The 25,478-nt window shown below is 47.2% G+C and overlaps 1 protein-coding gene across 1 annotated transcript in view; it reads left to right on the top strand.

The window, feature by feature from the left end:
* Positions 1-1,253: 1,253 nt before the first annotated feature.
* The window catches only part of skila (SKI-like proto-oncogene a), a 38,341-nt gene continuing 14,116 nt past the window's right edge, over positions 1,254-25,478 (top strand). The window contains exon 1 of the mRNA XM_036138396.1: positions 1,254-2,542. Coding sequence (XP_035994289.1) covers positions 1,421-2,542 — 1,122 coding nt within the window. The 5' untranslated portion in view covers positions 1,254-1,420. The remainder of the gene's footprint in view (positions 2,543-25,478) is intronic.

Here is a 25,478-nt window from a genome sequence, read left to right as displayed (position 1 = left end):
CCGCTGTTTTTCATGGGTTTGTGGAGCGAATGGAAGGCACAGTGTGACGGCACGCGGGAAGGGACCCTTTCATTTGCAAAACAAGATTTTTTTTTTTAAACTCCCCCCATCCCCAGCCCAGCCGCTGTGAGCCAGCCTTCCCCATTCACAATGCAATGACCAACAAGAGCAGGGCGATGGAGCTGTTTTTTTTTTTTTTTTTTTTTTTTTTTTTGCCCTGTCAATTCTTGGTAAACTGGTTTGTTAAAATTCTCACTTTGCATTCGAGAATTTGGTCTTAAAGCCCTTTGTCGGACTCCCTGATGTAAATTTCTCCCGCGTGTCTGTGAAGTGGGTTAATGGCCATTTGGTTCAGTGGGCCGTGCCGGCAGCCTCTGGCCTCCTCTGCCCAAAGCGGGAGCAGCTTAGACATTACTCTCTTTCTTTATGGAGCTTGTGGGCTCTCTAACAGTTTTTAATGACGTCTTTTATTTCAGCAACAGAATATCCAGTGCTTTGCAGGACTTAAATGCCCCTTAAACTTTCATAAAATGTTGTGTGTTGACCTCCAAAAGCCCCAAGATAGAGTTTTATGTTGGAGACCGACACCAAGAAGTGCCACTGGGAGGTGAGAGGGAAAAAAATCATACCTAGCAATTAAATAAAAATGTGGAAATCTATTAAGCCCCATATAATTCAATTCAAGTCACCCAGTTGGAGTCCACATTTCTGTGTATCTCACTTTTGGCATTGCTTTTCTTAAACTTGGACAGGGAAGGAGGATGGAAAGGTGGCCGGAGCTAAATGTTCTGGACGGAAACCTGCGAAAGACTTAAGAGCGGGCCGGAGGTTCACCTTCCAGGAGTGGAAAAGACTCTAGATATGCAACCAGAGCTCAGAAGAAATGGCTTAAATCAAAGTATATATTCATATATATATGAATTGGCGCTATATAAATAAAATTGAATTTAATGTAGTAGGATGGTCCAGTCAAAGTCCACAAAGTTCTGCAGAGTGTCGTCTCAATGCACATACATGAAAGCCTTTTAAAATGTTTTATTTATTCAAAAAATTAATAATTTTTCCTTCAACTTCAGTTATGCGCTGCTTTACTTTGTTAGTCTATCGCATAAAATCGCAATAAATGCGGATGAAGTTTGTAGTTGTAACAAAAAAACGCTTAAGGTGAAATGAAAACTCATAGTTTAAAGAGTCTCTGTTTCTAAACTCCCTTCATTTTTTTGTTTGTTTGTTTGTTTGTGTGTTTTAGACAGCGGATCAGAACCTAGAGAACTTACGGAAACCACCATGCATGCGTCCAGCTACCAGAAGACGCGTGGCCTTTAGAAAAAAAAGACGTAAGCGGGAGGAGAACAAAGGAAAAACAAGGAACCGACCACAGCAGAGAAAGCGGAGAGGCGATTAATTGGCGTACGCGGACATGGCCAGTACCCAGACCGGTTTGAAAACCCCCTTCAAAGACTTGACCTCGTTCAAGGGCAACATGAAGAGGCTGTACAGGGAGCGCATGGAGGACGCGCCCATCAAGAAGCGCGTCATGGCCGAGATCAACCTGAAGAGGCGCGGCTTGGACTCCGTCCCGAAGACTGCCAAGGTGAAGAAGGAGCAGACGGAGGAGCTGAGCCGCGAGGCGGAGTTGGACCTGGAGGCCCGGGGCGACCTGCACCTGGGGGGCTCGGCCAAAGCCCTGGACCTGAGTCCCGGCCTCAAACACACGCTGGCCCAGTTCACCCTCAGCAGCCAGAGCTCCCTCGGCGGCCCCGCTGCGTTCTCGGCACGCACGGGCCACGAGCACTCCCCCGCCGGCATGCCCCCGCTGTCGTCCCCGCCGGTTCTGGGGGGGGGCCCCCTGCTGGTTCCCTGCGACAGCTCCACCGAACTCACCCACTCCCTGCTGGAGGGCGAGTCCATCTCCTGCTTCGTCGTCGGCGGCGAGAAGCGCCTCTGCCTGCCCCAGGTGCTGAACTCGGTGCTGCGGGACTTCTCGCTGCAGCAGATCAACACGGTGTGCGACGAGCTCTACGTCTACTGCTCCCGCTGCGACGCCGAGCAGCTGCACATCCTCAAGGTGCTGGGCATCCTGCCGTTCAACGCGCCGTCCTGCGGCCTCATCACGCTGACGGACGCGCAGCGGCTGTGCAACGCCCTCCTGCGCCCCGGCGCCGCCCTGCCCGCCGACCCCAGCGGCAAGCTGCTGGCCCGGGGCCTGCTGACGGAGAGCGAGGCCAGCTTCCAGGTGGAGCACCAGTGTCTGGGCAAGTGCCAGGGCCTGTTCGTGGCCCAGTTCTACACGCAGCCCGAGGCGCCCTGCATCCAGTGCGTCGAATGCCAGCTGCTCTTTTCGCCGCAGAAGTTTGTCATGCATTCGCACAAGTCGCCCGATAAGAGGACCTGCCACTGGGGCTTTGATTCGGCCAAGTGGCCCTGCTACCTGCAGCTTGCCAGGAAGTACCAGGGGACCCCCGAGGAGTCCAGACTCAAGCAGCTGCTGGAGGAGGTCAAAGAGAAGTTCCACTATCAGCTGAAGAGCTCCCTCGACAAAGTAAGTGCACTTCTGGAGAAACTCCTGGTGTCGGTTGTTTTGCGTTGCATGTCGCGAACACAACGCTGCTAGTAAGTAGAGATGTCCCAGTTTGAATGAAATTTACCCATAAACAGTAAAAAAAATATTTATATATATATATATGCATTGAGCTATGACTAGTTGTTAAAAAAAATACAGGGGTGATGTCACACTGTGTGAGAGACAGACTAGTCACAGCTCATTGCAGAGATGCTGTTTATTTCTCTCTCTCTCTCTCTCTCTCTCTCTCTATATATATCTATATCTATATCTATATCTATATATATATATCTATATCTATATCTATATATATATATATATATATATATATATATATATATATATATATATATAAAAATAAATAAATAAATAAACAGCATCTCTGCAATGAGCTGTGACTAGTTGTTATAAAATACAGGGGTGATGTCACACTGTGTGAGAGACAGACAGCAGTTGCTGTCAAAAAATGGTTCTGCTATTTTAAAACGAAGACAATTTTTGTTTTGTTCTTAACATTTTAAGGCTCTGAAACATCTTTTATTAAAAATTGGCGCGGTTAGCGTGGCTGGCATCACTTTAACGGCACACTCCTCGTGTTTTCCCTGGGAACGTAGATTCTTTCATTTCCTGAAGTGTGCCAACATTTTCAAGTTCAGGATGTTCCGTGCCAGACAGGTTTGAGCCTGAGAGTTAAAATAGAACAACGTCGCTGCACTTTGCGTAGCCTTCCTGTTGCCTCCGTCTCCGTCTCTTGCTGAACGAAACGCAACCTCGTCTGGACATGTCATGGAAATCGCCGTTTCCTGTGAAATGGCTTCAGACATCTCTCTGTCTCCTCTCACGCTTTCATTTCAAAACTGAAACTATACATGGCTTGCTTTGGGTCTTTTTTCTTTTTTTTTTTTTTACTCCTCAATAACTACCTCTTGGAAAGATTGCATCACTAAAACACCAGTTTCTATGTGTGAGATGGTGTATCCTTACTCTAACTTGACGTTTCCAAATCCATCTGCTAGACTGATTTAAAAACTCTAAACCACTAGGAAAAACCATCTTTGCTGTGTTGCGTTTAGCCTTCCTGTTATCTGCTCTGGATCTCACTCTCTCGCTTTGCTCCAGCCAGTATAAGCTGTAAATATGTCTAGACGTATTGTAAAAAAGGATATACGGTAGTTTTCTTTAAAATGGCTTATTTGGGTCTCATTGAATGCTCACTCCGTTGTAGCAGCCACACCAAATGCTTGTTTTTGTTACTGGGATTTGGTTTGGTTTGGTTCTAATGAACTGATGGGACGTACATATTTGGCTGTCTTACATTAACTGTCTACATGTTTATCACTTGCATTAAATCTGACATTGGCAAAAGGATGCTCACATTTCCAAATACAGTATTTTCCATGAAAAACAAACACAGAAAGCTCAAAAAGGGTCGAACAGAGCAACGTTTTCTCTATTCTCTCAACCCTTCCTGTGATCTTTTTCTCTCTTTCTCTCTCTCTCTGTCACACCCTGAATGAGCCGCCTAAGTGTGTTAACTTGTCGTTAAACATGGTTTCCGTTTTTTAAATAGCTTCACTGTGACTTCTGACTTCGTTTTTTTCCCCTAAACTTTTTACGTATATTTAAAAAAACGGTCAACTTCCTTCGGTAGCAACTTCCGCACCGAAGAGTGTAGTTGTCACTGCCACCCGCAGCCTGATTGGTCAAGGTGAAAATAATCAGGATTACCTCCACCAATAGAGAATGAATATTCCTCTTTGTTGTGGGTAGTGTTTGCTTTTTTTCTGCAGCGTGGCCGACTATATGTCGCCTTTTTAACTGGGCTGCAGCAGACATTAAACCCGCCCTGACCCAGAGCGTGTCTGAGTCCTGGGACAGGTGGCGACATCTGCTTCACCAGGTCTGATCAGGCCCACGTTCCTCCCGCTGGCCCCAGCTGAGGAGGAAGTGCATCATTTGCCCCCCCCCCCCCCAGGAGTCGGCTGGAGGTCAGCGGGAACGGCGCCGAACAAAATGGTCGGCTCGGGACGCTCGGGGAATGGTCTCCGTGCCGGCAGCTGAATAAAGACCATGTTCCAGTTTGCTCTCAGTAAATTGGAGTTTCTTGTTACGCACATGCCTTTGCAGTATAAAAAAAGAAAAAAAAAAAGTAATATGTTGGTCCCCTTAACAAGCCGATTTCTTTTATTATTGTTGAGAAACCTGGGAATAATGGTTTGTCGGGAAAGGAAAATATTTTCTGCACGCCAAAGCTATTTTCCAGAGTCCCTTCACCTGGAGGCCAACCTGAAATTGAAATTGCTTCATTGAATTTCTTCAGCTCGTCTATGAGGCTGTGTATTGCTTGATGGTTTTTCTTATTCTCTTTCTTCTTGCTGTTGGGGGTGGGTGGTGGTGGTGGTGGGGGGGGGACGTCAATATATGATCAGAGCCACAAGGCCAGCAAGTCTATAAAAAAGTCAACAGTCGCTGAGGGAAAAGCTGTAGATTTGCTCTCCCTGCCATGAGGTGGTTTATGTCTCCTGACCTGCCTTTGACCAACGCGGTGGTAACCCCCACCCCCCTCCCTCTCTCCTTCTGCTGTTGTTTCCGCGTGTTTTCGTCTGTTTGCTGCGGTTTGCTCGCGCTTTGATGCACAAACGCGGATCACATTTTCCCCTCGGAGTCAAAGCAAAACCAACAGCCCTCGCTAACGCGGTTTATTTGTCACCTTTCCTAACAAAGCGGCCCGCCTGTGTGCCTGACCCTAAGCGCAGACTGGGCTCCAAAACAAACACGCGATGTTTACACGCGCGCGCGCGCGGGGGGAAATGGAACGCACGATTTCTTCTCTTCTTCTTCTTCTTCTTCCCTTTTCCGCGTGTGGTTAACTTGGGAGCGCGTGGAAACGCCGTCTGCTGTCTCGTCTCTCGCATCCTGACCGCATTCCTCTCCCAGATCTCAGACTCGTAGGTTACAGACGTTGTAAGAAGGGGAGAAAAAATAAAAAAGACGTTTTATTACCGCAGCGGAAACGCACACAGTGTGCAACAATGGACCCAGGCGACAAAAGCACCAAAGCATCTGTAATGTCACGTTGGAGCATAAATCCTAACATGTCGGCGTGTATTTTAGTGCTTTATGTGTCAGACGCTGTCATTCTCTCTGTGTGTGTGTGTGTGTGTGTGTGTGTCAGATAATTGGAGGCCGGTGTGACACATTTTTCTCTGTCTCACACTTTGTCAGGCTCTCTGGAGCCCGCGTCTCTCCACAGTTCGAGGTGCTGTCTGCTCTCTCCGAGGTGATTTCCACGCGCTTTCTCTTTAACGTCAGTGCCAGTGACGCCGTCTTGGCCAGCCGCCGTGCCCTTTGCAGACTTTAGTTTCATGAGAAACTTGCACAAAATATTTATTTATTTATTTATTTATTTTTTGCAGCTTCTGCTATAGATGTGTAAAAAGCCCTCTAAAGAAACAACAACTTCTATAGTGGTAACTTACATTCAAACATACAAAGCTAAAGTGGTATTAGAATCCAACTTTCAGTTTCTAGTACATTTGCTCAATGTCAAATCCTATATGGCGCAGAACGATAGGCAACATAAATGTAACTGAAGCGGGTTTTTTTCTCTTTTTAAAGTGAGGTTCTCATCGGTAATCTGTTAGGTTCTGCGTCCATAAATGTTTAAATGGGACATCAGACCGAGGAGCGTTTCTTTCAGCCTTCAGGCTGGACATGGACCCACATTTCTTTCCCCAGCGCGTAGTGAGCAAGGCTCTCACAGAGGTAACGACTTGGCATCTCAGGGTCACCAAGAACCATTTAGACGCCTTGTTGGGGAGAGATGCCAGAAAAAAAACAGACAAACAGCTGTTTCTGACTGACCATCACAAATGTAACTGCGTGTAGTTTGCTAAATGTTACTTGGATTTTAAACCACCTTGAATCCTTTCAGGATATTTTGAACAAAAATGTTAGTGAACCCAGAATTGTTGGGTTTCTCTTAATTTTTCTAAGATTACGCTGCGGAAATTAAGAGTTGGCAGTAACTAAATGTGTCTGTACTTGGAGGGAAACAAAGCAATAGTGGGGCTTGTTCCTGGAGAGATCCCTGCATGGAAGTCCTCCAGGAAGCAGGTGATTTTTTTTATTTTTTTTTTACCACCAAGGGTTGGAGATGACGCTCCTCCACCCGCCTCCACCCCTCCCCTCTCTGCTGAGAACGGACGCACGGGTGTATAAGAGAACAAGGTGACCCCCGCGTGGCAACGCGGCCGCTTCCCGCTACCGCCGCGTAAACGGGAGCACGCGCGCCCGTGGAGGAAGCGAGCAGGACACGTCCCTCCACCCCGAACATCCTCCAGACTCTTGGAGTCCAGCCGCCTCCACTTCGCCGGCCCGCGTGACTCATTTGTTCCACATCCCAGTGGATGTGAGCAGGAGGCCGGCCTGGCCAGCGCGCTACAGCCATTCAGGCTTAAAACAAAAAAAAAAATCTCTGCGTGTTGGTTCTGACCCCGAACACGGACTCCCCCCCTCCCTCTCCCTCTCCCCCTCCCTCTCCCTCCTTTTCCCATGAGCTCTTAATGACCCATGGCGTCAATGTGCACATTTACTAGCAGTCCAGCTCTCACCAGAGGGCAACGAGATGAGACGCAGACGACAACCGCTCCCTGGAAATGTGTTTTTTTTTTTTTTTTTAGAAAGTCCCATATCCTGTTGGGCGTGTTTGCTTTAAGTAGGTGCATTTAAAAAAACTCCAGGACCTGCGCTCTGTAAATGGCGCCTTGTGCTCGGAGGCCCGGGCCGGCCTGTCTGCAGATCCCCGCTGTGTAAACAGAATTTGCTTGACGGACGCCACGACCAGACAGCGGCAACAAGCCCAAGCCTTATTAAGCAGATTATTTTTGGTTGCGCCGCAGACAATGGGCTCATTGGGCCCGTTGCTCGCGCTCCGCACTTATGCACACATCAGGTGTTGTTTGCTTTTTTTTTATTTATATTCTCCTTTCCTTTTATTTGGTTTCCAAAGAAGACAGGAAGTAACAGATCAAAGTCAGATTCGACGACTGCCTTCTTCCCCCACCTTGTGAAACTTTGCGACATCAGCGATAGCCAAGCAACGGGTTCCAAAACATCTAAAAACAACATCTTCCGCTGGCCCAATCTCACTTTTTTTTTCTTTTTTTTCTTTTTTTTTCTCAAAGCTTTTGTTTTTTTCATATTGAGGTGAAAGGAGAGCGAGGAAACAGTCAAACAAAAAAAAAAAAAACAGTCCCTATGTTCGGTTTCAAACGTTATCTTTAAAGCACGGCACAACCCCTGACATGTGTTGCCTGTTTGCCCCGGCCTTGTTTTGCAGCGTCTAGCTGGCCCAGAGTCAGACGAGTCAGACGGAGGGAACAGCCTCGCCTCTGTCTTTCTCCCCCCCCCCCCCCCCCCCATCCCCACCCCCCCGGCCGGGCTGACACAGAGGCTGCGGCACAGACGGCAGACAGCTGCAGCTCTCCCCGGCTTCCTCTGTTTTGCTATTTGGAAACCAGTGACTTCATTTACCGCCGAGCAGCGCAGCTGTAAGTCGCTGGCTGGCTCCTGGGCAGTCTGCTCTGCTCTGTCGGAGCTGCCTTGACTCGCCGTCGTGCTCGGATCTAATTGGACCGGAGCAAACGTGCTAATTGGACAAGGGCCGCAGTGAGATTTGCACGCTATGATTGCCTTGACCCAAAAATATAGCAAAAAAAAAACCGGGAATGTATGAAATTGTAGTTTTAATTAAATTTTATTTATATAGCGCCAATTCATGAAACACATCATCTCAACGCAGTTTACAAAGTCAAATTCAATCAAATTATACAGATTGGTCAAAAAAAAAAAAAAAAAAAAAAAAAGGAAACCCAGCAGATTGCATCGAGTCTTGACAAGCAGCATTCACTCCTGAAGAAGCGTAGAGCCACAGGGAGAGTCGTCTGCTTGTTCATGGCTTTGCAGCAATCCATACTGAGCAAGCATGAAGCGACAGTGGAAAGAAAAACTCCCCTTTAACGGGAAGGAAAGCGGGTGATCTGTCTTCCCTGGATGATGACACAGCTAACAGAACGCCAGACCAGGTGTACCTTCTATGAAGAGAAAGAGAGAACAAAAGGTTAAAAGCTGAAATAACAACAAGCAATGCAAATTGGAGAGCAGTAGGAGAACTCATCAGAGTGAGAGAAATAGACCCTGATGTCCACCAGCAGACTTTAGCAGGTATAACTAACTATAGAGAGAGCTTGCTGCTCCAAAACGTAGCTGGCCTGGAGTTGGCAGCTTAAGTCATGGCACCCTTTTTCTTAGTTTTAAAACTTTAGAGCGCCACATCAGTTTTTGATTTGGTTTGTTTTGCTTCCAGAAATATTTCCAAACCGTCGAGTTTGTTTTTCTTGCGAACGACGGGAGGTTTTGCAGCAACAGGCGGGGGAGGGGTGACCGCTGCGTCGCTCTGTGCTCCATACAGCCGGCCGATATCGGCCCATTTGCAATATTTACGGTTTCACGTTGCGATTTATAATATAGGAGGATAAAAGAACGGCGTTGACGAGGTTTCCTCATTCCTAGCCACGCGGTGTGACATTCAGTCGCCGTACGCTGAATTTGACTCGTCTTTAAACGCAGCTGCATGGCGCTGATGAGTCTCTCTGCTGTCGTCGCTGCTTTTCCTCCCTTATGTGTCCGTCTCTCGATCTGGAAGTCTGTCGTCGATCAGCTTTTTTCTCTCTTTTTACCCTGGCAAGTTTTGTCTTCCAGCAATCAGTTCGCAGTCTCTCGTTTTATCTCCTGCCTCCTCGGTCTGCGTCGTATCTCCGAACGCTCCAATCGGCTAACGGCAACAAAGCAAGCGTTCAAACGAGCCGATAAGTCGATCGCTGCGCGAGCAATAAGACCACTTGTGTGCGTCTCTGCGAGGCGGACGGGGCGGAAAAAGGCCGAGGCTTATCGATCCGGTCTGCAGCCTTGAAGGATGTGGAAACGGAGAGGAGCGGTAGGATGGCACAAAAAAAAAAGACGTGAGGGGGTGGAATGTAGAAGGGGGCCACCGCAGGCCACTCACGGTTCCTGTGCATAAATGTGCTGCCTGTTGTGGGAGACTGAGCGGGGCCCCTCTAGGTGGGAGGAGCTGAGGCGAGGGGCCCCGCTGCTGTGTCACCATCAGGTCAGTGGCAGCATTACAGAGCTGTAAGGGGGACTGCAGCTCGCTGGAGGAATGCCAAAGCCGTTACCTCTGAGCCTTTTGTCTTAAACAGACAAGAATATTCCGCGGTTTTAGGTTTCACGTGTTCAGGGCCCCCCAAACCCCCCCACCGGCCACAGTCCACGTCTTCCCGTGGGTTAGTGTTGCAGCAGCTCACAGTGTCTACGTCACGTTAAAACGCCGCGGCACGTTGGAGTTCTGCCCTTCACCCCCGGCCCACCAGAAGACCACCATCAGTCGGCGCCAGGGCAGGAGTTTACAAAGGTTCAGGAAAAGTTTGGGGTTCCAAGCCTCTGAATGTTTAAAAAAATTGTTTTTATCTTAGTCAGAGACGGACTGAGAAGTCGGCTGGTGACTGGAACTGGATCATTTTCAGCGTATGCAGACGCTAAAATGATCTGCCGGGCGACCCCAGGAGCTAGCGCAACGCCCTGCTGCTAATACTGGACCTGTGTTGCTCTACGAAGAGTCCATAAAATCTAGATGCCGATCACCGATCTGGCTTTTCTGGGTCGAGTTCCAGTTTTCTTCACTGTCTGACGCGCCGATTTAGATTTTGATTGAGTTTATTTTAAGAAATAAGAAAATATTTTGCAGCAGATTTCTGGTTTAAAGGTTGTTCTGAATCCAAAAAGTAAAGGATTGCGATATTATCCAAATATTATCCAAATTTTATCCAAATTTTATCCAATAGATTAAAAAAAAGTGTGCCAAAGTGTGTTTAAGTCTAGAACTAACCTGAAAGAACTGGAAAGAATCTCGATCAAGGGTCAGATCCTGCTACTTGTCATGATTTTAGCTCCTGAGGGGACCAAATCGTGCGGCTGGCATTACGGTTGAACAAACACCGAGTTATCCTCCACGTTTTACATCATTATGTCACCTATGAGTGAATATCGGGTTCCAACACATTTTCTATAATAAAAAAAACAGTTTTTGAGCCTCATATTTAAAATAACTTTTGTATTTTTCTGCATTTAAGAAAACATTGTAGGCCTTTTGCGTGAACTGTATCCAGCTCAGAGCTGGAATATGAAGCTGCCTTCAGGTTTGACAGAAACTGGACATTCCTTTTAGCACGCCGTCTAGCGTAGACCGGCTCTATTTTTAAAGTTTTATAACACTTTACAGTCGTCGGGTCAGAACTATAAAATAAAAACTCTTTATTTTTGGAAAAAACATAAATAGATTTCAGATGCACCGATTATCCTGGCTGATAGCAGTCTGGCTGCTTTTTTAGTCACGTCAGCCTTTTTTTGGGCCTGGACCAACATGATTGCAGGGTTTCTGGCGTGGACGTCTACGTTTACAACAGAAAGCGAAAGAAAGTTGAGGTGCGTTTACCGAAGTGGAAAAAAGAATCAGGGGGGAAAAACAGACGCGGCCACCAGAGTCCAAACAAGAACGAGCGAATGAAGCAGGGCGCATCGTTATAAAAGCAGTGAGATCATCTTAGACGTCTTTGTTTTAATTTTTATTTCTTTCTTTCAGTGCGGTGTGTAAACTGAAGGTTGCACCAGAGCGAGTTGACTGCAGGGCGGCGGGCATGGCTCCGTCTGCCAGCAGCCCCACAGACTAAACAAACCTGCCAGGCCCCTCCCAGTCGTCCTTCAGGCTCTAAAAGTGTCCCAGACCGACAGCTTGTTTGCATGTTCGCCTCCCCCCCCCCTCCCCACTCGGGGGCAACCGGACCAGTTTGTTGCTTCTGAGGAAAGCCGGGCCGATAACGAGCGCAGATCAGCGGCGACACTGATTGGTGGAGGAGAAACACGCGCGTGTGTGACTGGCTGTTTCCATGAGACCCGAGTTAACGAGCCTCCGTATTAATTAATCGACGTGTTGACGAGGAGATTAGCCGTCCACTGTCCGGTCTCCATGGGAGCGCGGTGATGTGGCGGCGCCGCGGAGGGCCTGTGGGAGACTGCCAGGGTGCGGGCGCTGTGTGCCAGCGGAGCGGGACGCGTTTGCATCTGAAAGGACTCCTCCCTGTGGGGAAACGGCGATTAATGGAGATCCAAACCGAGAACGCCGGAGACGAAGCTTATCCACGGGAGAGAGAGCCCACATGCGCTTGTGCAGCCATGCAGGCGGGATCTCCTCCCCCCTTCTTCCCCCCCGTCTCCCAGACAAGCAGATAAACAGGATATCAAAGGCGTGTCACGAGCCCCGCCGGGCCGACCGCGCTGCACATCCACAACACATTAAGCCCGGCCGCCACAACCATCAATTATGCATGTGGCAAACACGCGTGGATCAGGAGAGAGAGGCCCTAATTTATTAGCAGCGATACCTGCCGACCTCAACGTGGCAGGGATGCTTGAGACGAGTCGGCCTCGGCCCTCCAGTCGTTGGGTTTCCACCTCCAGTCTAGACGGCGGAAACCCAAACAGAAAGCTGAGAGCAGCCCAAACCTGCTGAACGGGGTTTGCTGCGCTCCTGCGAGTCTCACCTTTGCTCCACTAACTTCAAAACGCCAAACCGACTGTTTTCCTCCCCTTCCACCGCCGCCAGCCTCTCTCTCTATTTTACCCCATAAATCCTGTTGCTGGAGGCGAAGCGGTAAAGCTGGCAACCAGAGGCCGGCCTGCAGGAGTCAGGCAGTCACTCTGTTACTTTTAGGCCCTCTGCTGCCAAATGTTTACGGGTTTATCTCGCTGTTGATCCCACCTGCGTCGGCGCCGCTCACGGGAATCATTTGTCTTGCTCATATATTTCTTTGGGAACCCTGGAGAAAACACACACACATACACACACACACACACGGATGTGCAGTGTTTTCTTTTGCCTCGTGTCCCTGCGGAGCTTGTAGCAGCTCAGCCAGCGCTGGTTCTGGATCTCCTGAGTCTAGATCAGGGGTCTGCAGCCTGTGGCTCTGGAGCCGCAAGTGGCTCTTTGGACCTTCCACAGTGGCTCTTAATAAATTATATTTTTATTATGGTATTTAAATATAAGAATGCTTTTAATTTTCACAACAGAATGATGCTAAAAGAGGCAGTAATATTTCATTTTAAATCAAAAGTTAGATTTTTTTTTTTTTTTACATCATTATCCACAAATATCAACATCCCATAAATCCTCTTTTTTTTTTTAAACCAACATAGACATAAAAGGGCGTTTCTTTAATTATAACATAGTTCCTACAGTAGATCTTTATCAAAAATTATAACTTGTCTTTTTTCAAAAGACCAGGCAACATTTGAGGCTCTGAACGAGTTTAATTCAAGTGGACTGTAGGCAAAATGGTAAAGGTTGCAGGCCCCTGGTCTAGATCAACTCCACACACCCCACATCTAAAAGGTCTTTGACCCCCGGCACTCATCTCTAAGCTGTAAATGAAATCAGGGCGAGCGCCGATAAAGCGTCTTTTTTTTTTTTTTTTTTTTTTAAGCACTGCCAGCATCTCCGCCAGCGTCGGCCCATTCTTCTTCTCAAAGTAGGCGCGGCGGCGTCAGATCGGACGGAGAGCGTTGACCTGAACAGTGTTGTATAAAGTACTGAAATCTTAGAGTCAATTAAAAGTATAGGTATCTCTCCAAAATATGACTTTGGTAAAAGTCCAAGTCACTGACTGAAATTTTACTTGAGTAAAAAGTCTTAAAGTTTCTGAAATGTCTTGTACTTAAGTATGAAAATTACTGTAAAAATAGATGTACTCAAGTAATGTAATAAAAAGTAAAAAGTAAAACAAAGCAAATGCAGTTTGAATGACATTTTGTACATTTCGGTAAACTTTGAAGGTCAAATTCACTTAAAATAATATATACAACCAAGTGCAGGAGAAATTTAGACCAAGTTTAGACAGAAAATAAAACCTTTTTGTAAGCGTAACTAACTAAACCAAACATTGAAAATGTATCAGAGTAAAAGTACGCAATTAAGTTCGAAAATATAGTGAAGTAAAAGTGAAGGTTGAAAATGTATACTCGAGGAAAGTATAAAGTACTCCAAAATATACTTAAGTACAGTAGTGAAGTATTTATACTCTGTTACTATACAACACTGGACCTGAACCAGCTCGCCGTGGCTCCGGATGAACGTTTGGGCTTTGCTTGTATTAACGACATGTTTTATTTAAGGGAAAAACGCACCTTTTCCATTCTACGTCTCAATTATGCCCTGCTTTGTGTTGGTCCATCGCACGTAATCCCAGTAAAACGCCCTGAAGTGGACATGGCATGATGAAAAAGTTAGCGGGGGTCTGCAGCCATCTTTCATGCACCCTCGTCACCCTTGACTGCATCCTTCAGACGGCGCGGCCTTGCCTTGTGGTTTTTACAATCTGGCTACAGTTTAACCAGTTTCCCGTGACGCGCTCGCGTTGCAATGCCAGACATTCGCTTCGTCATCGCTATCAGAATCCACCGGCTGAGACACATCCTGGTTCCCGACGAGACCATACGTTCTCGTGTTTTCTTCACCAGAGTGACTCACGTCGGAGGGGATCCAGCAGTCAGTCTAACGATGCACATTTATTTTATTTTTTTTTTGGCAGGGTTGCCTTTTTTTTTTTTTACTTCCTCTCTTCCTTTCTTTTAATCAGCCGCTCTGGCAGACGGCCATCCCCGCCTGGTTTTCTGTTCACTAAGGCGGCGGCGCATCTTTGCGGGAGAAGGAACGTCCTTGTCGTTAAACGCCACGATGTTTCTTCACAAGGCCCAACGTCTTCCCGCAGGAAGTCAAAGGGGTCACGCAGACAGACAAACGAACGTAAAACGCAGCCACCAGCAGACATATCCCCCCCCGTCCCCCCCCCTCCTCCCCCCTCGTCCTGCAGCATGAGTCACGGTGCTCCATCCGTGCTGCGGTCTGCGCTCCACTCATCCGCCGGGACGAAGATTTATGGCCGCGCTGCTCTTTCTCCCTCTGCCCCGTTTGATCTTCGCCCAGGTGTGTTCACTTACAGCTCTGACTCAGACCGCCACCACATTTTATCCCCCCCCCCCCCCCCAAAGGCGAACGGCGCTCCTGCTGCTCCGTCTGGCCCGTTGTGCTTCTCAGATCATTAACGGAGGATTCAACCCGCTGTGGGTGTTTTTAATTCTAACGTGAAGCATTGAGATTCCCTCACACACTGCAAAAAGGGCACTGAAAGTAAGTAAAATTTTCTTGGAATTTGTGTATTTATCCTAGATTTGAGCAGCTAAATAAAACTATTTGCCAATGGAATAAGATTTTTGCACTTAAAACAAGAACAATTCATCTCCATCATCTTATTTCAAGTGCAGGATGTCTATTCATCTTATTTTAGGGGTAAAAATACTCATTCCATTGGCAAATGGTCTTATTTAGCTGCTCAAATGAAGGAAAAATATACTAATTTCAAGAAAATTTGACTTACTTTGAGTTCCCTTTTTGCAGTGCAAACCAAACCACTTGCAGACACGTCGGTGGCGATAGCTCGTGACACAGTAAGTGGTGGGTTCTGGTTGTGGTGGCTGTGTGTGTGTATGTGTGTGTCAGAGGGAGAGACAGCTGAGCCCCAGAGATCTGAGCGCCGAAGCCGAGCTGCCCATCCAAGGAGCAGCAGTGGAGGCTTCAAACGAGCTCCTGCATGTAATATGAATGAGACCCAAGCTCCCTGCAGAACAGCCCCAGCACCCAGGGCCAGTTAGGATTCAGCAGCCTCTCTCTCTCTCCGCGTGGCTGTGATAGATTTCACCCTGCGGGGCGTTTTAGCCAGGTGAAAGCTTCTCTCTGGAGCACCATGGCCGTATCTGGGGTCCATGTCTCCTCAAGGACAAACCCCCCTCCCCCAGCCTTTTCTCCATCCCACCGTATGGCAGAACTAGGGCTGGGCGATATGGATTAAAAAATAAATCTCAGATTTTATCATACCAAATCCGATTAATCGATTTTTTTTTGCCCTCCTTTTTGTTTCATAAAAACAAATTAAAGAAATTATTTGAAAACCTTGCTTTTATGTCAAGCATTTCGTCAGGAACTTGAATTCAAAGTGCAACTAAAAACAAGCTGTGAAACATGCTTGTAAAACAAGATGGCAGCCGTGCCATTATAAACAATGAAAATATAACAAAACATTTGCTGCTAGTGGTATTACACATTGAGCTAAGAACAGGCTTCACTACACTTGTGAACTTCAAACTAAGTTAAAAAAAAAAGTAAATAAGTAAATGAAGTACCTCGTATTATGGTAAAAAGTTTCCACTTAACAATATTTTGACAATACATTTGCCTAAATGTCACATGCTGTTCTCTTCATGGAAACCCAATGAGTGTATCGGCAAAATAAAATCAAGATTTTCCAAAGATGAAATCTTAAAGAATTGTAAATTCGAATTAATCGATTAAATCGATTTATCGCCCAGCCCTAGGCAGAACTGTAACCAAGCGGCTGATTAAGAAACTTCAGGGGATAAATGTGATCAGAGACGCAACGATCAGAACCTCGTTGCCAGTATTCCAGTATTTGTAAAGCTTCCAGTATTAGTAGCTGTGCCGCAAGTGTGCAAACCGGGTTTTCACCCGCAAAGTTGTCTTTAGCAGCTTATATTAGCAATTAGCTCGGGTTAGCATGACTTAACACCCCTAAATCAGCAATGGGATTTCTAAAAAAGCTGCCAACCCTTCCAAATCCAGTGCGTAGATGACAGAGGGTCAAAGCTCACACTGCAAAAACAGAACTAAAAATAAGTAAAAATTTCTTCAAATGAGTGCGTTTGTCCTTGATTTGAGCAAGTAAATAAGATTATCTGCCAATGGAATGAGTATTTTGACCCCTAAAATAAGATAATTAGGCATCCTGCACTTGAAATAAGATGATGGAGATGAGTTGTTCCTATTTTAAGTGCATAAATCTTATCCCATTGGCAGATCATCTTATTTACCTGCTCAAATCAAGGATAAACGCACTCATTTCAAGAAAATCTGAGTTATTTTTAGTTCTGTTTTTGCAGTGCAGGTGGACCAAACGGGACTACTTTATTCAGCCTTCCTGTTATTTCCTCCACGTCCTGCTCTCTCTCGCTCTCCCGCAGCCTGAATAAACCGCAGCGCGTCTTGGTATGTTGTCGTAAAACGGTTTTCCTTTTGAGAAGCTCCCTTCATCTCTGCGCATTTCATTTCAAATGGCTGGTTGAGACGCTGAATATTCTTCCCTCAGTAACGCCTTCCGCCCTGAAGGTCGGCTGCTGTTGCTGCTGCGACCCGGAAACACGGATTGGAAAAAAGGATTTTTCCAATTTTACCAATTCCAGTCATGAAAGATGAAGCTGAAAGTTGTTTGATTTTTATTTCTGATTTCTCTGGAACACTAAAGCATTAATTACCCATAATTGGAGATGCACAGAATGTTTTAAAGCCCGTTTTACAGCCCGAACAAGTCTTTGAATGAGGCCTTTTGAGTCTCTGTTTTTTTGTACTGGGTGCTGTGCAGATTTAGTTTTGCCATGAGAGCGGGGTCGGGCTTGCGTCTCCATTTTGTGTTTTTTTTTTTTCCCGTTCTGGAGTGATAGCAGTGCATTGCTGGCTCGCCGACAGCCTCTCTCAGCTTTCAGTCTGCTTAGCAACGCTCGTCCTCGCCGCGCCTCTCTCACTCGCCTCTTGTCTCCAAGCGGCTCCGAGTTGTTTCATCCGTTTCGAATAGTAAGCCAGGCTCCCTCGCGCAGGAAACCAGGCAACCGACTCGAATGCCATTTGTTAAACCAGTGCCCTACCTTTCCCGACGAGCACAATCGCAAAAGCATTCGTGGGAGATTTATTTATTTTTCTTTCTCCATCCCACCACCACCACCACCTCTTCTGCTTGGTGGAGATCTTGCATCTCTTCCACAAACATACAAGCCGAGTGCACGGTGTCCCAGTTAGAGCTCAGATGATGAGTACAGTCATCGGCAGACAAGACGAGGGCCCCACTGGCCTCGTTCTGAGTCGACGCGTCCTCCAGGGAGCCATGAAGTGTGTCTGCTCGTGTCTGTGTTTGTTTGCTCGCAGTAAACTGCGTCATCCTCCCACATCGCTGTTTGATGGAGCCGCTGTTTGATAGCATGTCTGTTAACTCCTCTGTGTGTGTGTGTGTGTGTGTGTGTCTCCGTCTGTCTGCGGGGCCCCGGTTTGCTCACGCAGGTGAGTCCTGGCAGCTTTGGTAATTAATGATCTCTGCGCAGGGGCACCAGGGAGGGAGGGAGGGAGCGGCGGCGATGCTCGCACATTTCTGCACTGGAGCGGCGCAGTCGAAGGCCGTCCTCCGCGCTGCACCGTTGGCTCTGACTGACTCAGATGCGCTCTGATTTTCACGCCGAGCACTACACTGCAAAAAACGGAACTAGAAATAAGTAAAATATTCTTTAAAATGAATGTTTTTGTCCTTGATTTGAGCAGGTAAATAAGATAATTTGCCAATGGAATAAGATTTCTGCACTTAAAATAGGAACAATTCACCTTCATCATCTTATTCCAAGTGCAGGATGTCTAATTATCTTATTTTAGGGGTCAAAATACTCATTCCATTGGCAGGAAATCTTATTTACCTGCTCAAATCAAGGATAAATACACTAACTTTAAGAACATTTTACTTATTTTTAGATCCGTTTTTGCAGTGTACGGGCGAGTGGCCCTGGTCTTCAGCGGGATTTCAGGCTCACGCTTCCCTCCGCGCTTGTTGTAAAGCTCTGATAAGTAAAAGCTTAAAATTAGTCATTTTCTAGTACCTTAGTATAATCTTAGGAACATTTGCTCCTCTTCTAATCTCACATCTCTTCCTTGAATGGGTTGCCCCCCCCCCCCAGTCTTTCCCATTTTGATGAGTAGTTAAAAAAAAAAAAAAGGGTGTTTGTGTTTATTTCTGCTGCGATTATTTGTCAAATTCTTCTCTGTGAGCTCGTCTTGCTGCGATTATTTCATTGCGTGGAGAAACTGCACCAATTATCCTCAAATAATGCAAACAACGACGACGGCTCGTGAACAAAATGCAGATATCATCTAAACCAACCCTGCGTAGCATTTCACAACTTCCGAGTCGTTTTTTTTTGTTTTTTTTTCCTTTCCAACTGAGGCGCATAAGTGCATTATGAGGCAATATTTTGCTGTCTGCACAGGACTATTAGTCACAGCGGCGCAGACGCTGGAAGAGATGTGTGAGATAATTTGGTTGTACCCTTTGCTTATGAAGCAATGTCTGCGGGGGGGTGGGGGGGGGGGTATTGACCACAATGTCTTTGTGCGTCATCTCATCACTTTTATGGACCACAGCGCCTTCTGAACGGATGATATCGATAATACCCTCTGGGTCAGGTTGAAGCGAGATTCTCTGCTTCTTCTTCTTTTTTTTTTTTTTAAGCAATACCCTAAACACATTACAAACATAAGAGTCCTTTTAAATCAGCTTTTTAAGCTGCACCAGACGCAATCGGCCAATTTCCCCTTAATGAGGTCTGCACCAATGAGCTAACTGTGTTTATATTAAGTCAGAAATAAGTATAAAAACGTCCAATTTCCCTCCATTTGTTTTCAAATTTCTAGGATTAAACTTAAAAAAAAAAAAATGCAGACATAGAAATATGATCAGATCTGATCTGTGGTTTGAAGGTCATATATGCCGATTATTTAGGTCTTTATTTGCAGTTAACAAGGTTCTTAGAAACTAAGAGCTGCCGCCAGTGTTGGTCTTTAACCACATTAACCACCGGGTTCATTCAGTCATTCAGGGACTGATGTTTCGCTGCATTTAAAGCTGCTAGCGCCACTAAACCACCCGTAATACAATCTTCTCTTGTTTTCTATTCTTTTCAGGGGGGGGGGGTGTATTTTGACTGGATCAGAATCTGCCGGTCAGACCTCAGAGGAAAGATAAATGTGTATCGGCCCATTAGAGCCTCATCACTGCATCTTTATACTAAAGTCCTGCCGTAGACCAGACTGGGTCTGTAATTCAGCCGTGAAATGTGAGGAAGATGAATAAGAAAACCCATAAAAAAAAAAAAAAAACTATGTCTGGGTTTCTAAATCGAGGCTCTGGCTGCCATGTGGCGGCGACAGGCGGCTTTGGTAATCGTGTCCGGTTGGTTTTTACGGGCAGATTGTGCTGGAACTCTGGTCATGCAGGAGGGAGGAAGACCACGTTTGACCGTCTAGACGCAGGAGCCATGTGTTGCAAAAAAAACAAAAAAAACCCCAAAAAGTACTCGCTGCCTGAAGCCAAAGCCAGCGGGGAATGTACCTGTCCTCATCTGGCCTCTGTGGGAATGTGTGTGAGAGGGGAGCTTGTTCATGACTAACCTATCAGCCTGTTTGTCTGGCTCTGATCTTTCGCTTTGTTTGTCGAAAGGAGGAGGGGGGGGCAGATGTGTGCGTGTCTGAATGAAAGGACATCCACACACATGCTGGCTGCTTGTCTCCTTGGTTCTTTTTATTTTTATTATTATTAACTTCTGCCTCCGGTTTCTGCGAAAACCGTCCACCTGTCGGTTGTTATCCGTCCGTCTAAAGGCTGAACCAGGAGGAAAAACACGTTGAGCAATCTCACCCTCTCTGCACCTACGTCAAACGGAGACCACCATCAATGAGTGAGCACCCCCCCCCCCCACACACACACACACACACACACGCACACACACTCCTTTTTTTTTTTTTTTATTCTTCCAGGAATGAGTCCAGATCTGAACATGAAGACATCAATTAGAGTCCCAGCTAATCCCAGAGCCCGCAGCGCTAAAAAAAAAACAACACAAACGGCAAACAAAGAGGAAAAAGGAGAGGATGTGTGTTGGTTTAATTGCCCCTCCGCTTAGTGCCCGCTTCCCCTGTGGCTTTTTATCGATCGGGCTGCCGAAAAAAAAAAACAAAGTGTCTCCCAGTCTGGGGATAAATGGCTTACTGGATTAAGACCATCACACATATAAAGGTCTCCAGCGGCAGAAGGGTTTGCGTCGTCTGTTTTTTTGCGTTTTCGGCGAGACTCGAGGAGGAAGTAGAGGCGAGCGCGTATCTCCAGCTCGATCTTTGGCCCCAGCTGACGAGTGCAGCAGCACAGGATGTGGTTTAGAAACAGACAGACGGGGCGTGACCGGCTGTCTCGGTTCTGGTGCGGCTGGAGCAGATAGAGGAGGCACCCAAACAGAGGCTGTGTACTTCCTCCTTGCTGCCGCTCAGCGGGGGGGTTAAAGGGGCACGGCTGGGTTTGAGGTGGCGTCTAGGAATTAGTTTGTTTTATTACTATTATTGTTGTGAGGATTTGAATAGAGGTCAAGATGAATCTTAATGGATTTAAACGACAGACTCTATAAAAACAAAGCAGGTCCGCTGGGTTGGGATCAAAGGTCAGACCTCACCTTTATTACAGCCACGATCTGATTGGCTGCTCGGCTCGTCGAGACCTGCTGTGTTTGCCTGTCTGTCTGTCTTTATGTATTTATATTTATTGCTTCACTGTGAGGTCAGTAGCCTGATCACTGCCGTTTAACGTCTTTATGAGTTCAGAAGATGGTTTCTAGACTGTTTTCTCATCCATTGTTTAGTTTCAGCCTCTTTGTATGTACAGTGGATTAGACTTAACCTGACTCCGCCAGATAGATTTGCTCCGCATATCCATCTGGAAACCTTCCGTTGAAGTAATTTTGGGAAGGGGGCGAAAATACTGGTTAGCTGATTGGCCTATGTTGGTGATAGACAAGCCAAATAAACCAATCAGATCAACGAAGCATATGACGTACTAACAGAGCGACGACGAAAACACAACCACAAGCACTTGCCGAAACCAGTCTGGAGAAGAGCAAAAACATCTTTTTCTCTGAGAAAAGCCTCCAGAGCAGTGTTTTGCTCTTCTTTCAGTGAAGAAATACTCTGTAATTCCGATAAAACTTGCTCGATAGCCACGCTAACGCTAGTTTCATCGGCTGAAGCCGCCATGTTCTTTAGACTGAACTGTCGCGCTTCCCGTTGCGTCACACCTCAACCCGCCTCAAAGCCAACGCTGATTGGACGTTCGTTTGGTGAACGGCTCCAAATTTTCTTTAACGGAAAGTAGCCAGACTGATCTGCGAGTGAAACCTTGAAAGCTCGCGAGATCAGGATGGTCTCACGAGGCTAGATTAGACCCTAATCCGACCGGGAACCTTAAAAACGTGACGTTCGCAGACGCTCTCCATCCTGCCTCACTGAGCAAAGAGGACTGGGCAGGAATCGCAGTCTCTAGGTGTGCAAACCTGTAATCCGGTACCAGTTAGCCTGCGTTGTCCATCACAGGAAATCCCTCTAAAAGACGGCCTGACGAAATCTGAAAGCCAAAAGCCTCTAACATTACTCACCGGCCTGAAATGAACGTGTGTTTTTTTTAGCCGGCGCTTTCATTTTTAAATAATTCAAGATGGCACACGAGACACTCAGCCGCACGCGCGTTTGTTCATTACGCACGCAGGGAGACGGCGTGTATTTATAGCCCAGAGTCAACGTTGAGTGTGTCAGTCGCACGTAGACGGCAGTCGTCTGGGGGGCTCAGCGTGACTCTGAGGGAGGAGAGCCGGCGGTCCTTCGCCTTTTAACCGGGCGAAACGCGCCGCCTGGAATAGGGCTTGGTCGTCATGACGTATTACTTTGTGTGGCCGCCATATTGAAAGCCTCCGCGGCTCCGCCCCCGCTACTCAGACTACTGCTTATGACTACCGCATACTGTACTCCCTCTCTCAGCCGTGTTTTAATTTGATTAATTTTACCGTAACTTCATTTCAACCATGGTAAACCGTTGCTGTGTTGTGGGCTGTAACAGCGCAACACATGATCGCCATGGGAAAAACATAGAAAACGGGCTAACTTTCCACCGCTTTCCTGCCTGGAGGCGCAACCACGGGAGAGACAGCAAGCGCAATGGAGTCGTCGGCTCGCTTGGATCGCGACTTTAAGACTACCGATCATAACTTTCCACAGTATCCCGATGTCTATGAGAGTATGTTCCCTCCATTTTCATTCTGGTAAGTTAAAGCTGCACGGTTTTATTTAATAGCCGACAGTTTCTTTCCTTCAGCCGCACACCACATACATGCACATAAATACTAAAACGGCAGCGGGAAAAGGCTCAAATACGTGAGAAACCCGGAGGGTTTAGGGAGGGCTGGCAGTTAACGTTACTAACTAAACCTTTGAAACACATAGCAGCTAGTTAAAAGTACATTACATGCGTGAGTGGTTGTTAGCGCTAACGGTTAGCAGGTGCCAGAGCCCGTCTGAGCGCAGCTTACCTTTGTATGAATTACTGTTTTCCCACTGTTTGCTGGCTTTATAATCTGCCGCTCCTGAACCCAACCATTCGTGAACTGAACATGAGACTCCAAGGACTTGTAGCTTTGGAACTTTTATGAAGTCTAGGCGCTCACACCACAAACTAGGTAGCCGAAGACGTCTGATATGCAAAACAGTGGCAACAAGTGGTCGTCGGCGCTCCATAATAATGCTGATTTTGTCAACATACCGGTCCCTGATTTCTCTATTTAGTGTGTCCCGGTAAATTTCAGATCCTTTTCGGGATTTTAACATATTTTTTCTATCTATTCTTTCTCAACTCTACTTCTACGTCTCTTCGTTCAACAACGTTATGTCAGAGGTATTTTAACGTTGCGTTGCTGTCAATATGGCCGCCACGTCCCATAATGCAACGCGGATCCCGAGCCCTATGGGCCGTCTCCCCTTCTGGTTGTCCGCCGCTCACGCTGGCGTGCTCTGCAGCAAAGAAACTGGATGGCTGTCCACCCCCCCCTCCCCTTTCCTCCTCTTAAAGCTAAAATCCTTGATCTCGTGCAGAAATCAGCTGAATGAGATGAGGAACGCTTGTGCGCGCGAGCGGAACAATCACTCAATCCTGTCCTTGCAGCACATTTTCATTTCTACCCTTCAAATTGTCTAAAGCTACAAATAAGCGAGCCAGAAATGCCGCCTTCTTCTTCTTTTTTTTTAAAGGTTCCAGCACACACTGAACGGTGGCCTTAATTTAAAACGCTTTAAGCTACAAAGTTCAGATTAAAAAAAAAAAAAAAAAGAGAGCAGAGTAAGGGGCCAGATGCTGCTGGTGCGAGTCTGTGCTTTGCTGCAAGAAGCGCAGATGTCGCTCTGTGCAGAACAGCGAAGCAGCTTTAACTCTGGGATCCAACAGAACCGCTCTCCAGAAACATTGCTTGTTCTGCTACCTCCATGCATCTGCTGCAGAAATGTCACGTGAGGAAGTGGGGGGGGGGGCTGAACCGAGGCTGTGGAAGTGGGTCACTGTGGGGAGTTCACATGGCTGCTTGTGTCTGGAGCGCAGCGCTCCCTCCGCCGTGCTCTGCCGGTCTAGCGGCAGCGGCGGGCGGACCGCTGCTGATCAGGAACAACGGGGCAGAGTTCAGCTGAGCGAGCGCGTGGAATGCTAATCCACGCCGTCGTGAGGCGAGCCATGGGCCTCCGACAAAGAGTTCGTTTGTCAGCAGGTCGGCCTCGCCGGTGTGTGCGGGTCACCGAAACGTCTCGGATAGGTGCTTCATTAGTGCAGATTAAGACCAAGGAGCAGCCTGGCGTCTGTGAGGGGGGGGGGGGGGGTAGAGTTGTGTAGACATGTGCGAACGTTCATCAAGGAGCAGAGAGCAGCGGCGATAATGAGCCGGTGGGTGTAGAGCTGTGAGGTGAGCAGGAGTCACAGAGAGAGAGGAGCCAGAGCGGCAGGATCTAGACATTGGTTATCTAGAACCTGTCTGACAGCACGAAGTAGACCAGAAGCTGTCAGAAAAGAGACCTGGTCTGCTCGACGGATGAGAATGATATCCATCAGTCTGGTGTTACAAAATAATCGTTAAGGATTGGAACCATGAGGAGGAGAATGTCCAAGCAATCAGAGATCAGCTGGTTTATGCGGCTGGGCGATTATCCGAGTCCATCTGGTAATGAGACGCCAACAACCAGAAAAAAGTTAAAAAAAATCAAGGTTTTGAAGTGGCCTAGTCAAAGTCCAGACTTGGCTCTCTGACGTGACCAGAAACCATTGCTGCTGTGAAACGTCTGCAGCATGACTGACTTTAAAAAAAAAAAAAAGATTCTGCAAAGGAGAAAAAGGTCATAACTCCTCAATAGACTAATCGCCGGTCGTTGGCACCGTGATCCCACTCCCCAAATCTCCCAGCATTCAACACGGGCGTCTCTTTGTGATCGGTGCGCACCGACATGCAGGTAATTAGTCTCAGCCACGGAGCTTCTCCTTATTTTGGGGGTCGAGGTGATGAAAGACCCCTGAATGACCTGCAGTTAATGTGCCCCCTCCCTCCTCCTCCTCCCTCCTCCTCCTCCTCCTCCTAAGGGAAGCCACATCATCCCACCCACCACTGCAGTGTTTTTTTCCCCTCTCTCTCTCTCTCAGCTCTCCATCCATCCTTCCTCCCTCCTTCCCTCCATCTTTTTGCTGTCCCATCATCCCTCCCTCTCCCCCTCCCTTCAGTGCTGCAGTACTTCGTTCTGAGCAGGGGAAAAAAAAAAAGAAAAAAGGAAAAACCACCAACCATATGCGCTCGGGGACGGACGAGCCTCCTTTCTGCACGCACAGACACACCAGGCTGCGCATCCAGCTCCCTCCTCCTCCTCCTCCTCCTCCTCCTCCGCCTCCTCCTCCTCCTCCTCCTCCTCCTCTTGCATTTGCATGCTCATTCAGCCACGGCCTTGTAAATAAAGGACCATCCCCTGCTTTGGCTTGCAGGAGGGACCACACAAATTAGCACTAGCAGTTTTATTTTTTGCCTTTTA

Source organism: Fundulus heteroclitus, chromosome 6 (assembly GCF_011125445.2).
Source record: "Fundulus heteroclitus isolate FHET01 chromosome 6, MU-UCD_Fhet_4.1, whole genome shotgun sequence".
In the NCBI taxonomy this organism is placed as follows: Eukaryota; Metazoa; Chordata; class Actinopteri; order Cyprinodontiformes; family Fundulidae; genus Fundulus; species Fundulus heteroclitus.
Note: the sequence above shows the minus strand (reverse complement) of the source record. Positions and strands in the feature narration are given on the sequence as shown.